This window comes from Eretmochelys imbricata, chromosome 1 (genome assembly GCF_965152235.1).
Source record: "Eretmochelys imbricata isolate rEreImb1 chromosome 1, rEreImb1.hap1, whole genome shotgun sequence".
Classification (NCBI taxonomy): Eukaryota; Metazoa; Chordata; order Testudines; family Cheloniidae; genus Eretmochelys; species Eretmochelys imbricata.
Genome location: NC_135572.1, coordinates 210,313,387 through 210,329,328, shown reverse-complemented (window position 1 = coordinate 210,329,328; position 15,942 = coordinate 210,313,387). Strand labels below are relative to the sequence as shown.

The 15,942-nt window shown below is 45.4% G+C and overlaps 1 protein-coding gene across 1 annotated transcript; it reads left to right on the top strand.

Annotated features, from left to right (window-relative positions):
- Positions 1–2,348: 2,348 nt before the first annotated feature.
- LOC144268417 (leukocyte cysteine proteinase inhibitor 1-like) lies at positions 2,349–12,317 on the top strand. The gene is made up of 3 exons (XM_077823306.1): positions 2,349–2,423; positions 8,122–8,226; positions 12,146–12,317. Exons 1-3 carry the CDS (start codon positions 2,349–2,351, stop codon positions 12,278–12,280), a joined length of 315 nt encoding a protein of 104 aa, XP_077679432.1. The 3' UTR covers positions 12,281–12,317.
- The last annotated feature ends 3,625 nt before the right edge of the window (positions 12,318–15,942 follow it).

The following is a 15,942-nucleotide window of genomic DNA, read 5'->3' as shown; positions in this document are numbered from 1 at the left end:
TGTTCAGTAAATCATAACCTTTTCAATGCTATCTCACAACTGATCTTGCATAAAATACATCATAATTATGCCATAATCATATCATAAGATCTCTATGAAGAGTATGGGGTGCAGTGTCACAAGGGGGAATAGCAGTAGCCTTATCCCTGATAAAAATGTGTAATCAACTGTTTTACATAAAATAGCTTAAACAAAACCTTCATTTTGTCTACATGGGGTGTATTAGCTAATTTTACATAGTTAGATTTCTTTTAAGTTAGGCTGTATGTATTGCGTGTTTGGTATAAAACAATCCTGAACAAGAAATATGAATGTGTGTGTGAATGGGTGATTTATTTATAAAATACGTAGTGAGGTGGAGTGGCCTCCCTCCCAGGCTGACAGGGAGGAACCACGCCCTGCCCTCTCGTAGGTGGAGCCTGGCCGGGTCTGCCCCTCATGCTGGAAGCAGAGGGAGGGAACAGGAAGTATAAGAGGCAGGACCTCCAGCTAAGTTGAGCCAGAATCAGGGAAGGAGTTGGACGCCTCTGCTTTGCTGCTGGCCCCTGCACCAGGGACCGAGCTGTGCCAACCTCTGCCCGTGGAGCAGGACCCAGAGGAAGAGGAGCTGCTAAGACTGCCGTTGGCCGAGTACCCCGAGGAGCTGCTGGGACTGCTGGGTGCCGTGTACCTAAAGGAGACTGAGGACCCAGGAGCAACGAAACCCTGCAAAGAGGTAGGGGTAGAAAGTAGCCCAGGTAAACTGGACATTAGTCCCGTTGTGTTGCTGAAACCACAGTCAGCATGTTTCCGCAGGATCCCCACTGACCCCGTGGTAGGATTCCCCACCACTAATAGGACTCTGGGCTGGGAGCTGGTGGAGTAGGGTGGGCCAGGGTCCCCCTACCCCCTGCTGCCAACCCTACCCATGGGGTAGTGCCTAACCACCTTAGGCCGGACGGCCTGTGTTTGTCTGCTGTCTGCCCCAGCCAGAGAACTGGGCCATAGACTGCTACTGCTCTGCCTCACCCAGAGGGCTTGAGCCTGACTGTGTTTGCTGTCTGTCCCAGTCAGGCAGGTGGGCTAAACACTGCCAGTTGCTCTGCCCCACCCCAAGAGGCCAGGGCCCTAGACTCTTTGCTGACACTTACCAAGCTAATCCCCCTCCTTTGGCCTCAACTGCTAGGTGGCGCAGCGAGGCGGTGTGGCCTCCCTCTGTGGCTACAGTTATTTTGAATGTGTGTTTCCAATGGTTTATCTGTCAAATAGGACACAAGTTGGCTTGAATAGATGCTGAATTGTTTTGGGAAATAGGGCAGAATAGGGGGTGGGCGGGGGTTGTGTTTGTGTGTTGTATGTTTTGCTAAAATATTCTTTTAAATTTATCTGTCCTTCAAAAACTTTACTAAAATTAAGAGGCCTCTGATAAAGTTTAAGCCAATAGGTGCTAATTTCCAATAAATATAAAAGGCTGTGAAGAAATATATTACTTCGAGTAAATGGAATAAGGGACATTCTTCTAAAGATTAGTAAGGAATTATGCAGAAAAAGAACACCTTATTCCTGGCCAGAAACTGAAAACAAAGATGACTAATTGCTAAATGTCCATAGGTTTTGTAAAAATTTTGAGAGAGAAATTTCCCTGCATGCTCCTTTTGAAGTGTGGATCATATTTCTGCAAATAAAAACTACAACACAGGGGTCGGGGGGAAGGGGATGGGGAGAGGTAAGGAGGCAGCATATATCAGCACTCTTATTTCTTTCCTTTAAAGAGATGGAAAAAGAGGTTGAGGACCTTTCCGCTTTGTAATGAAAAATAGAGAAATAAAATCATTACAATAAAAGGCCTACTGCCTTTGCCCATCTAAGAATACAGAGAAAACCACATTTTAAGTTAAACAGGAATTGCTGCAATGAAAACAAGGGAGAACGTGTGGTAGTTTTAAGGCTAACGTTGGGATATACTTGGGCATAGCTCAGTGTTTACAATCACTTCCCTAAGCACAAGAACAGTCACCCACCCATTACATGTGTTCAAACTGGAGATAAGTCCAGAAATTACCATCTCAGGCTGAACCAATCACCATAACTATGGGAGTTGGGTGTTATTTTTTTCCTGCTTTTCACGTGTTCACAGAGCATTTTACACATAGTGATATTTAAAGTGCTCTTTCCCTTACTATTAACAATACTAAAATTTTGCTTTTGTTTTGTGTTGTTCCTTTCTTCCCTTCTCTCCCCTCCTCAAACCTGATGATGGTAAACTCCACATATTACAAATCACATGATTATGTGACTACGTAATATCAGATCTTTGACTATTCTCTGATTACATTTGCTCTAGATCTTTCTTGTCAAAGTTTTCCAGCATGTCATCAGAAAATATTGGAGAATGGCCGGAGGCCTTGCGTGCAACCCCACAAATCCAAGAAATTACTAACAAGGTGAGTGGCATGCAATGAAAGATGGACAACAGAAACAAATGTAACAAAAGTGTACATCTTTCATTGAAGATTGGCTAAAATACATTAATTGACTTTATTGACTACATGTTTTTAAAGAAATGGTCAAAGTTAATTCATGAGCTCACTGGCGATCACAAGGGATTAGTGGTTGGTGCACTGGGACTGGTAGTCATGAGACAGATGCGATTCCTGTGTTAGCCACAGAGTTGCCGTGTGGCCTGACTTTGGGGAAGTCACTTCAGTGCTCTCTGCCTCAGTTTCCCCACCTGTAATGCTGTTGCTATGTTGGACATCACTGTCGTATCCAAATGCTCCTAAAAGAGGCTCCAAAGCAGACAATTAAAATCACAGCAAATGGAAATGATGCTTTGCCAAAAGCTCTTCTGAGATGAAAGGATTTTATCCCTGATTTCCTCAGCAGGTACAAGGCATTTTTCACGGGCAATCTGAAAGCACAAATCACGAGCAGAGATGGGCACCTCTCTCCGGCCTGTCAGTCAGGTGCCTAAGTACCTTTGTGTGCTGGGCCCTAAATCCTGCCCCTTTTCTCTCCATTTTATTCTTGGCTAATTTAGATGGCTCCCCACTCTGCCTGATGGCTTCTGGGAATCCCTTTCCTAGGCACTTAAGCCTCCCCATACCGTGCATGGGGAACCTGGGTGCTTAACTCAGGGCTAAGAATTCCACTGGTCATCAGGCTGCTCAAGATCCCTGGGGAATCTGGCCCCAACAGCCCTAGTCCTATCGCGTTGGGACAGGTCTTCTCGTAGACCCCTGAGCGTTACCTTCATGTCTGCCCTAAGCCTAGCTGAGTCCAGAAACAACAGCCAACAATACATTTGATCAGGAATGTATTGCTTATTAAATCTCCTTGTCCTACATCTGCTAGGAATGAGCCAAGGGCGACAAACTGTCCATTTGGGGACTAGGCAGCTGGCTGCTTGACCTCCCTCAAAGGGATGGGCCCTCTCAATAAATAACTCACGGGTAAATAGTGCTTGGAGGTTGGGAAGGTCATGAATGGGGAGGGGGACAGAGTTTATTTCTCTAAGACAAGGACAGCAAGTGCTGAGGTGACACTTAATTCAACACTTCCACGGAAGTGGAAAGCCTGGGTGTAGTGCAATGACTCTGCTGAAAGCAGCAAAAGGGGAAGGTTCCTGGGAATTGGGTTAGTCAAGAGAGGGTCAGGCAGGCAGGGTGTGTTGGGGTTCTGGGAGGAGTGCAGTGATTGCAGCATTCGCCTTGTGAGTGTCAGCATGTGAGGAACTAGACCAGCTGCTCCAGAGCTGAGACTGTGACACAGAGCTGAAGCTGCACCAGAGTTAGATGCTCACACAAAAGATGCTGCATCAGTGTGGAAGAGCAATGCAGAGGGGCCCCCAATGAGACATACCACAGAATTGAACTTTGGCCAATTGCCTCTACTGCACGAATGCATTAAGATGTTAAGATTGCGCACTAACTTCTTTTGAACTGTCTTCCCCCCCGCCCCCGCACACACACACCAAGAGTTCAACTGGAAACTACTCTGTTATTGTTAATAGGAACTGTTTAAACTAGTGAGCCCAGGGTATTTGCCCTTTTCTGGCAGCCTTAATACATTAGTATTTAATTGGTGCTGTGTGTCAGAGCTTTTTGAGACCCAGTAGCTGTTGCAGCCCACGATGCCTCACAGCTGAAGTTTCTTTAATGCTTTCCTCTGAGACACGGAACTTCTGGTGTGCTACCAAGTTCTGTATCTGATGTACCACAGCCCTCCAATGACCTCATCAGGTGAGGTTGATCATAGGCATCTTAGGGAAAATTTTCAAAAGTGACTTAGTTGTAACACGTATGAAACTAGCCAGGACTTACCTCCTGGAATTAAGTTGAAGTATTTTAGGCATTCATTGTATTAAAAATGCAAAAGTTTATGTACTATTGAGGGATTGTAAATAATTCCATGGGGGAGGGGAACAACAGCCCTCCAGGAACTAAGAACTGTGGGGGATGGTTAGGCAAATTCACTCAGGTAGTAACACCTCCACAGAGGTACCACCAGCTGGAGAGAAGCTTGCATTTACTGGTACAAACTGGATTCTCCACAGACCAACAGACAAAAAAAGGATTTTTGGATAAATAGCCTGAGTTTTAACTGACTCATGGCCTTTTTTCTGATCCAGCAAAGGGAACGGACCTTCCGTTCAAGTGGTGGGGCACAATCCTTGTGGAAGGACTTAACCTACCAGAGCCCTAGGGTGGAGCTAGAGTTACCTCTGGTGAACTTGCTAGCGAGTTTGTATGTTTTCATTGTGTTAACGTTTTACCTTAAGAATAAATGTGCCTACTTAGAAAGAGCTGTGTGATAACCTGTCACTGCTGGCACGCCACTGTTCATAGCCTGTGGAGAGAAAGCAGCACAGAGGCTGGTCTGTTTAGGCCGTCTGGCTTGCTGGAGATATGGCAGGGTAGCTCAAGAAGCTGTGCAGCCTGAACATGCTGGTCAGGAGGGAGAGAGACATGGGCCTTTGCCTTTGCCCAAGGGAGGTGACGGTTCAGGAGCTGGGGGACTCGAGTGGGTGCCCTTGGTGGACACAAGGGGGGACTGCAGGTGCAGTTGCCCTGAACTGTCACAGTTGGTACTTAGCCTTTGAAAAGGTCATTGATAATGTCACTGTCAATTCACTGATGAGCTCTAAACCTCCCTTCGCTTCAGCTATATGTCACAGTGGGAAACACTCCTTATTCCACATCATATTTTTGAAGTACTGGCACTGAACAAGTTTTAAAAATCCACAGCATTTAAAGTTGCTCCTATGCATAAACACATCTACCTAAATATGCCTCCCGCACAAAGGAGTCCTGCCTTTGCCAGCTGGCTGTTAGCTATCTCACACAACCAGCCCGTCAGCCACTCAGGCACCCTCCTCTGGGCTGTGCCAGCCCTTCCGTTGCCCTGCAGATTGACAAATAGATACACCCTAGCCCCTGAGTCCCTTCAAAGTGTCCCCCTGTGACAGCCAGCCCCTGATCCCCAGATACCCACAGAAATTCCAGATCTTCCATTCCAAAAGGAACATTGGACCCCAGTTTTACCTTAGATTACTACTTGTGTAGCACACCCACCACTTGCGTTCACTTTCAATAAAACAAACAAACAAAATATTTAAGGAACAACAGATTCAAATAGACACAAGTGTTACTCCTGGGGAAATTGTGCACCAAAAAATTAAAAATTTCGCAACAAAGATTAAAAATTCTGCGCACAATATTTTAAAATTCTGCAAAATTCTGCATATTTTGTTTGTCAAAATAACACAATATAATCACACTAGTTTCAATTATTTTGGTCATTTATTTCAAAATGCCTGTCAGCAAGTATGTCTGTAACCATACAGACAACAAAAAGAATTCAGGAAATGTTTTTTGACAAATAGATTCCTTACTAGGCATATTAATACAGAAAGCTGAGTAATAATTCATTTAAACTACAATAGAGAACCATATTTCCCGCACCCCTCAGAAGCAGTGCAAAGGCTTGGCGGAGTCAGGGGTAACAGAGGAGGTGAGGGAGAGGGAAGTAAATTGCTGGGAAGGAGGCTGGATGTGAACTTGGAGGGTTGTTGGGTATGGGTGGGAAAAGTATGGAATAGTTTTTTTGAGGGCTCGGGGAGGGATTGTTAGGGAGCTTCCCCATGCAAAGCCGGATTGACCCCTAGCCTCTCCCTTTCAGTCAGGCACATCTGCCCCTGTCCCCATGTACTCCTCCACCCCCATGTGTCTTTGCACCCCCGTCTACACGTGTCCCTCCACCCCCACTCAGACATCCACTCCCCCCATCCCCATGTTGTCCTGCTCCTCCTCCCTCTGTCCCTATGTGTCTGTGTGCCCCCACCCAGCCACTCTCCTGTCCCTATGTGTCCCTGTACCCCTTCCCCTGTTCTCATGTGCCTCTGTGCCCCCACTCAGCCACCCCTGTCCCTATGTGTCCCTGCACCTCGTCCCCATGTGTCTCTGTGACCACCAACCAGTCAACCACCCCCTGTCCCTATGCATCTCTGTGCCCCCACTCAGCCATCTTTTGTCCCTATGTAGCTCTGCACCCCTCCCCCATCAGGTGGCCCTGCACCTCCCTCCCACCTGTGGCCCTGTGCCTCCACTCCCATTCATCCCCTGCCCCAGTATGTCCTCCCCCAAGAACCTTTATGAGCCCCTGTCTAACCCCTCGCCAGCAACCCATGCTGTCTGTCTCCCTGTAGCCACTATCTCCTGACCTGGCCTGACAGGTGCTGCAAAGAAGGCAGGCTCTTTCTCTTCCATAGCTGACTGGGAGCTGCTGCTGTGTTCTATCACCACAGCACCCTGTGGTGGGCAAAAGGAGAAACTGGAGAAGTTATTTTCTGCTGGGACCTGCTGCTGTTCTAGTGCCACAGCACCCTCTGGTGGGCAAAAGGTGGAAGGGCAGCAATATTGCAGCAGAAGCTTTTTTCTGCGCAGAAAAAATTTAAAATATGTATGGCCCATTAATCACGCAGGCATGCAGTAGCGCAGAATTCCTCCAGGAATAAAGTGTGAGTGATGGAAACAATTGGTTCCGTATAAAAGAAAATCTTAAAACACTTATTAATAGTTACGTTTCCTATTTAATAGAAAAAATTCTCACCACACAGTTCAGTCTTTTACAGCATTTGTTAGCCACAAAGACCCAGTCTTGCAGGAAGCTCCCCCACTCATCAAGGTGCCACCTCGTGAATGGATGCAGAGTGTCTTTCTCCACCCTGTGATATACTGAATCAGTCTTCTGTTTTTATCCACAGACAGGGCGATCCACTCACTATCATATTGTTCCTTTTCACTTGCAACTGGTTTTGATGCTTAGTTTGTCTTTCATGATTTCCCATTGCTTTTCTGGGTTGGTGCCAAGGCAGACAATAATGCAATATATAATCGGCTAGCCGAGGACAGGTGAAAATTCCCTCCTGCTTGAATTGGCTATGACTGAGACATATTATTCTCTGGTGATTCACTTTCCCTCCAAAACCATAAGGGCATAATTTTCAATATAGCTAAATTAGTCCTTAAATATCACCCATGGAAATATCTCACAATGCTTATGGGTACTGATGTTACAAATTTTCAACAGGGACCTCACATGCTACCCTTCATGGATAAATACTATGAAAGCAGTGTGTTAGGTGTAGTGAGTTTCTCAGGTCTGAGACAGGGGTTGCTTGTAAAGAACAGTGAACGCTTTGCCTGTTGGCACCAATGGGCCTCTGTGTCACAGTGACCTAGTGTCATGTGATGGCAAACTGGAGGTGGTGCCTCCTTTAAGAGGGAGCTGGGCCAGACAGACTCTAAGGGCCAGTGGATGGATATGGGTTTTGGTGGGAGATGTTTGCAAAGAGCAGGAGCTTCAGGTGAGAGGTATTTCAGGAAAGGCCAGGCAGCAATCCTAGTTTTGACAGGGCTGTGAAGCCTGGCTGCAAGGAACTGTGGAGCCTAGCGAGTAAGGCTGGAAGATCTGAGTTGAGTTGAATTGTTTATTAATAAGCAAGGCCCAAAGAAAGCAAATGTTGTATGCTGCATGTAGGTCTATGTGCATTCTGAGAAGGGGAAACGGAGGCTGTAGACATATGATGAGAAGGGATATGCTGACCCCATTACAACACCCAACCCTCTTTCTTTTTTATAGGTGAAGCCTCAGCTGGAAGAAAAAGTGCATAAGGAATATCCAGTCTTTGTAGCTGTAATATATAGACAGCTGACCCTGTGTGGTGGAACACACTACCTCATTAAGGTGAGTAATCAATGTAGGATGGAAGAAGTGGGGGATTTTGTCAAGTTTTCTCGTTGAAGAAGAACGTAGGCGTCATTTGAAGTGGCTTAAGGCAAGATGTTCAAATAGTGAGCAAACACTGCAGGGAAAAGTCCAATATGACTTTTAATCAAGGTAAGGATTATCTCTCATGTGCCTTTGCAGTGCCCTGCTATCACTTGTTGGGTGCTATTTCTCTACAAGAGTAGAAAAGAAAAGAAGTCTTCATTCAAGACTCTCCAATTGCTTTCTCAGCTCTCATCCTTAGAGCTGGCCTTAGCTGTTGTTTGGGCAGGCTGGAAAAACAATGGCTTTTACTTCCTGCTGTCTCCATTCCCTTTTGAGAAAATAGAATCCTGATCTATGGTACCCATCCCAAACTGCTGTGAGCAATTTTAAAGAGAGAGAATGTGTGTGTGGGCGGGGGGGGGGGAGTAGAACTTTAGGTCACAACCTTCCGCTGCATGAGTACAATCCAGCCGCTAGTCCTTTCAGTCCTAGTGATCAGCTTATATTTTCCAAGGCTCGCTCTTAAAGGGCCTTGGAAAATATAAAGGGCTAGAAACCCCTTTTTAACGGTAGCTGAGATTTCCCCCTTCCCTAATGTTTCCCCAAAACAGGTGATCTATTTTCACAGGCTGCCTGGGGCCCAGAGGCCACGTCTGCTCCTTCTCTTAGAGAAATGATGGGTCTTTTTAGCTCTGTCATTGTGAGAAGGCCCTGTCAAAGCAGTTGGGTTTTCACTGTGCTCTGAACACTCCTGGCCCAGGTCTCATTCTGATCTCCTGTGGCAATGAGTTCAGTCCTTTAAAACCATCTGTTAAGAAAGTTAACATAAGAACATAGGAACATAAGAATGGCCATACTGAGTCAGACCAAAGGTCCATCCAGCCCAGTATCCTGTCTACCGACAGTGGCCAATGCCAGGTGCCCCAGAGGGAGTGAACCTAACAGGTAATGATCAAGTGATCTCTCTCCTGCCATCCATCTCCACCCTCTGACAAACAGAGGCTAGGGACACCATTCCTTACCCATCCTGCCTAATAGCCACTAATGGACTTAACCTCCATGAATTTATCCAGTTCTTTTTTAAACCCTGTTATAGTCCTAGCCTTCACAACCTCCTCATGCAAGGAGTTCCACAGGTTGACTGTGCTCTGAGTGGAGAACTTCCTTTTATTTGTTTTAAATCTGCTGCCCATTAATTTCATTTGGTGGCCCCTAGTTCTTATATTATGGGAACAAGTAAATAACTTTTCCTTATTCACTTTCTCTATACCACTCATGATTTTATATACCTCTATCATATCCCCCCTTAGTCTCCTCTTTTCCAAGATGAAAAGTCCTAGCCTCTTTAATCTCTCCTCATATGGGACCCGTTCCAAACCCCTAATCATTTTAGTTGCCCTTCTCTGAACTTTTTCTAATGCCAGTATATCTTTTTTGAGATGAGGAGACCACATCTGTGTGCAGTATTCAAGATGTGGGCGAACCATGGATTTATATAAGGGCATTAAGATATTCTCCGTCTTATTCTCTATCCCTTTTAAAATGATTCCTAACATCCCGTTTGCTTTTTTGACTGCCGCTGCACACTACGTGGATGTCTTCAGAGAACTATCCATGATAACTCCAAGATCTTTTTCCCGATTAGTTGTAGCGAAATTAGCCCCCATCATATTGTATGTATAGTTGGGGTTATTTTTTCCAACATGCAAAGTTTCCCACTGGATTGTCAATGAGGGCAGTTGCTTGAAGGACTTGGATAGAGAGGTTTTCTATGGTATCTGGGCATTTCAGTGCCTAAATTCTAGGCACCTAGTAACCTTGTGGAATTCACAAACCCTGAATTAGGTGTTCAGGTTCCCTACAGAATGGATGGGGAAAGCGAGGTACCTAAGACTGGGATTCACAAAAATCTGCTCACTGACTGAGGAGCTGCCTAAGTTAGCCAATAGGAAATACTGAGGAAAGGGCTTTGTGTCCTAAATCATAGAATATCAGGGTTGGAAGGGACCTCAGGAGGTCATCTAGTCCAACCCCCTGCTCAACGCAGGACCAGTCCCCAACTAAATCATCCCAGCCAGGACTTTGCCAAGCCTGACCTTAAAAACCTCAAAAGGAAGGAGATTTCACCACCTGCCTAGGTAACACATTCCAGTGCTTCACCACCCTCCGGGTGAAAAAGTTTTTCCTAATATCCAACCTAAACCTCCCCCACTGCAACTTGAGACCATTACTCCTTGTTGTGTCATCCACTACCACTGAGAACAGTCTAGATCCATCCTCTTTGGAACCCCCTTTCAGGTAGTTGAAAGCAGCTATCAAATCCCCCCTCATTCTTCTCTTCTGCAGACAAAAGAATCCCAGTTCCCTCAGCCTCTCCTCATAACTCATGTGTTCCAGTCCCCTAATCATTTTTGTTGCCCTCCGCTGGACTCTTTCCAATTTTTCCACATCCTTCTTGCAGTGTGGGGCCCAAAACTGGACACAGTACTCCAGATGAGGCCTCACCAATGTCAAATAGAGGGGAAAGATCACGTCCCTCGACCTGCTGGCAACGCCCCTACTTATGCATCCCAAAATGCCATTAGGTTTCTTGGCAACAAGGGCACACTGTTGACTCATATCCAGCTTCTCGTCCACTGTCACCCCTAGGTCCCTTTCTGCAGAACTGCTACCGAGCCATTCGGTCCCCAGTCTGTAGCGGTGCATTGGATTCTTCCGTCCTAAGTGCAGGACTCTGCACTTGTCCTTGTTGAACCTCATCAGATTTCTTTTGGCCCAATCCTCTAATTTGTCTAGGTCTCTCTGTATCCTATCCCTACCCTCCAGACTATCTACCACTCCTCCCAGTTTAGTGTCATCTGCAAACTTGCTGAGGATGCAATCCATGCCACCCTCCAGATCATTAATGAAGCTATTGAACAAAACTGGCCCCAGGACCGACCCTTGGGGCACTCCGCTTGATACCGGCTGCCAACTAGACATGGAGCCATTGATCACTACCCGTTCAGCCCAACAATCTAGCCAGCTTTCTATCCACCAGTCATCCGGGCCTTGATTTCCACTCTGATGGTGGTTTGCTTTGGGTATGGTCGTTAGCTCGGCAAAGATCCAACAAAAATTCCAAACACATCTTCAGCCCTTTCTGTAAACTTAGATAGACCCTTAGACCTTGGAAAGTCCAACAGGAGGATTTCTTCCCACTACATGCCTCTTTCGTGGCTTTAATCAACTGACTTCTTGTACAGAGGCTGATGAAAAGTCTCCTTTTTTCCAACTTTCTTTGCCCTTTCTGAGAGTCTTTGAAAACTGCTATGGCTTTCTTACAGCAAACAGGGGGTTAATTCTTTCACTGCCAGACTAGGCATGGGATCTGAGTGAAATCAATGAGAGAGTTTCCCATTGGAAAAACTGATGGAAAACTTTTGGGTTTAACCATCAGATTTTCTGAAGGCAAACTCACATTGACTTCACTCACATCCCCACAGTTACGTGCAAAAAGCAGAAGATGAAGGAGTTGAGTGGGAAGGATATTTTTTGGGTATAAAGACTTTGGCCTAAATTCAGTCCAGGCATAAATAGGTGCAACTGCCAGAGCAACCAATGGAAGTGGCATTTGTGAATACCAATGGAATTTGGCCTTGTGAATGTGGAATAAAGTTTCTACTTCCACTGATCATCAGGGACACACTACCATGGAGACAAAGGCCTGTCTCTGCTCACACATGTGGTATGAAATGGGACAGTCTCTATAGCTTTAGGGTATTGAAGGATAGTGGGTGTGATTTAGTTCTTATTTTGTAACTATTCAAAAGTTCAGCACTGCATCTCCCCAAAACATCCTTTCACTGGAATCTGCTTAGTCCATGGTTGTCCCATTCTCCTTGTCTTTCAGGTCTCCATCAGCGACAGCAACAATGAGTGTGTACACTTGTACGTGGTACAAATCTTAACTCATGTCCTACTGGAGCCAGAACTCACCAAGTATCAGCTGAAAAAAACCATAGCTGATCCACTGGAGCCATTTTGATTTGAGAGGCTTTGGATGGGCTCTTCTGTTGCTCTTTCTGCAGCTCATACCGCCAGTGCCAAGACATGAATGAAAATAAAATTAATCTGATTTTGAAATTTATGTTTGTGTTTCCATGTTGCATGTAACAGAAGGGTATATTCATTCCAGCAGTAACTGCTGCTAACTTACGATGAGCCTGTAAGGAAATGTGCTGGATCTACCCAAATACCAACGGTTCAGCACCACATTTCCCCAAAACATGCCTCCATTAGAAGCTGCTTAGTCCATGAGCTTGACTGTCCCACTCTCCTGCTTTGATGCTTTCTACTAATACTAACCTAGAGAACTAGAAGAATTCTTCCGCCAACTCTGCCTTAAGTAAATCTTTCACAACTACCACATCTCCACTGCAATCATAAGAAAAAAAAGTCATCTAACTGGACACCGCACAGCGGAGAAAACCACACAATGGATCATTACATTGGTTGCTTCAGGGGAAAAAAATCAACTGTGAAATCCTCAGACATGCATGACATCCACCGCAGTCTCTCTACTGCTCAGGGGATAGTCCCTAAAATCCAAGCACCAGATAGTGATCAAACCAGTAGACAAAGGGTGGCACTACTGTAGTCCCTAATTGCCATAACTGTGTCAACAAGACAAACAGATGAGTCTCTGACACCACCTACTATAAAGAGCTAAAAAACCACACCCCACACCATAAGTCAGACAGGAATTTAAAGACACTATCAAATCTTTCCCCAAACAGCTCCAAGAAAAGCGCTATAATGTCATCCCCCACAAACCCTCCCCACGGAACTTCTATCTGCCTCCCAAGATACCCAAACAGGGGAACCCAGGCAGACCTATCGTATCTGGCCCTGGCACTCTCACTCAAGCAAATTCAAGATTCTCAGAAACCATCCTCAATCCGCTCACCACCGCAAGTTTCCTCCAAGACACTACCAAGTTCCTCCAGAAACTCTGCAACATTAACAACCTCCCCCAGAACACCATCCTTGCCACCATGGATGTCAACTCCCTATGCACCAGCATCCCCTCACCATGATGGCATCACTGCCTGCCTCAAATACTTACAGAATAATGTAAAGCTCTAAGAAATGTACCCAACACATATAGCCAAACTCATCCATTTTACCCTCACCCACAGCAACCTCATATTTAACAACAAACACTGTCCAAACCATGGGAATAGCCACGGGTACTACGATGGCTCCCCAATATGCCAGCATCTTCATGGGCCACCTTGAGGAAGAAGTTCCGGAAAAATACACCATAAAACCAATGACATTTTCATCCTCTGGATGGATGACCTAAATTCCCTCACAGATTTCCACCATAACTTCAACAGCTACAACCCATCCAGGAAACTCTCTCTAGAACACTGCCACACCAGCATCAATTGTATTGTCCAGGCAGTTAGCTTCAACTATGGAACCCGAGACACAGTTATAGACGAGAAACCCTCAGATCACCACGCTTATCTCCACAGATCCAGCAACCACCCAGACATACCAAGAAATCTGATCTACAGCCAGGCACTCAGATACCACAGAATATGCTCTGTAAAGAAAGTCTGGGATACACACCTAAACATTCTTAACACCCCCTCCACTAAACAAGGACACAACACCAGAGATGTAGATCACATCATGGAAAGGGCCACCCAAATACCCAGGGAGAACCTGCTTCAATACAGAAAACAAAATAACTCACTGACCACACACCCCTAGTTGTTGTCACCAATCATCCCACCCTGGAAACCATACATGGGGTATCAAACAATTACAGCCAATAATTGATATAAATTGAAATAAATCTTTCCTGATCCCCCTTCTGGCCTTCAAACAACTGCCCCAACCTCATCATCAGAACCAAGCTGCCCCCACACCAATACCACACCCTGCCGGAAAAACAGATGTAAAACCTGCAGACACAGCTCCACTGTTGCAATGATCAATACCATCCACAACACACCTTTTAAGACTCCTAGGTCCTACACATTCCTATCACAGCATGTGGTGTATCTCATCCAGTGCATTAAATGTGCCAACAACAATGCGGGTGAAAATAGACAATCACAATTCTCTTGAATGAACTCACACAGAAACAATAATAGACAAAGCCACGTTACCTGTAGGTGAGTTTAGGTCTCTTTCCTATCCTGGGAACAACATGCCTACAACAACACTGCCAATCTATAAGGTCAAAGTGCCTAAATACAATTGTTGTGGGAATTGTTGCTCTAGTGTAAATTTCTCAACCTTTGTGGGATGAAGAAAAAAATCTCACTCAATGCAGTAAATAGATTCTTTTCAATCCCCGAGCAAACACACTTGCAGCTTATGTGAATGTGCAACTTGATGCTCAGAGTGACGTCAATACACCAGTATATAAACTGCACTGAGGTATTTACGATTTCCCTGGTGCTTCCAGGGATACCAGCGCCACCGACACATTCAAATGTGCTGTCTTATATCCTAAGCAGCTGCCTATTTCAAGACCCCGAGCCCTAGATCTGGAATCCACATCTTGGTGTGTAGCTAAAGAATGACACATAACGTACTGCGCTGGGCTTCCTCTCCCCCGTTAGGTGAGCTGCAGGTGGGTGGGGTTTGGGAGAGACACTACACTGGTGGAAGAGAGTGAAATAAAGTGTCAGATTTGAGCACTGGCCCCTGTTGCCAATGGTAGGGGAAACACTGCAGTGTTAGGGCCCCAGGCCCAGATCCTCAAAGGTATTTAGGAAGACAGTGGGAGTCAGGGGCCTTGATACCTTTGAGGATCTGGGCACTAGATACAATTTGTTGGATTTTTAGATGATGTGGTCTTGACTCTTTCCCTTGGACACCACTGCTATTAAACAGGTTTCAGAATAGCAGGAGGGGGAAGAAATGAATTGCTGGCAAAGAGAAGCATGGTTCAGCGAGCAGCTGCCACAGCTATAACCAAAAAGGGCAACATGGAGCCGGCCAGGTCACAGTCACTCCCACACTCTATTTCTATCCCAGAAGAGCAGGTTGAGGATTATTCCTGCTGCATTAATTAGAAGGGTAGCACCTTAAATTCAAAATGTACAAAATCAGTCATGGAAGCAGACTTCTCCTGTGACTCCGTATCCAAGGACGTTTACCACCATCCCTTGGTTAAATCCACAATAGCTGATTGTCACACCATATTTCATGCATCATTTTTATAGTAATTTTTCTTGACTGCAAAACCCCAGATTTTTACAAAGCATTGCATGTGCAAGGGCGGGTAAGGAGTATGCTACCTTGTAGAAACATTGATCCTGGAATCATTTCTTCCTCTGCATCCAGAGTATTGTGAATTCCTCATCACACTTTTGACACGGATATTAACCAGCTTTACCTGAGAGTGCCTGGGGAGTACTTCCCAGAATAGAGGAGTCCTGAGGAAGTCAAGGTGGATATGTCTCAAGATACCTTTTGTGTCACAATTCCACCGAGTTCATTTGAGTCTTAGTTACTTATTTTCCATAACCTTGACATGAGGTAAGACATGGCTTTTGCAGGAGCAGATATTAACTAACATGGCGGTTAACTAATATGGATGTTGGCGTATGTTGCTTTCTATGTCTGTTTCCAGAATTTCTCTGATTCATTTATATCTCATATTGTTTATATTACATCAGCACA

What these genes read in the sequence shown, in the direction of transcription:
- LOC144268417 (XM_077823306.1), top strand. Translation starts at nt 2,349, where the DNA reads ATGTCATCAGAAAATATTGGAGAATGGCCGGAGGCCTTGCGTGCAACC. An exon ending in TCCAAGAAATTACTAACAAG is followed by an intron (nt 2,424 to 8,121) that starts GTGAGTGGCATG and finishes TCTTTTTTATAG; the next exon opens with GTGAAGCCTCAGCTGGAAGA. An exon ending in GAACACACTACCTCATTAAG is followed by an intron (nt 8,227 to 12,145) that starts GTGAGTAATCAA and finishes CTTGTCTTTCAG; the next exon opens with GTCTCCATCAGCGACAGCAA.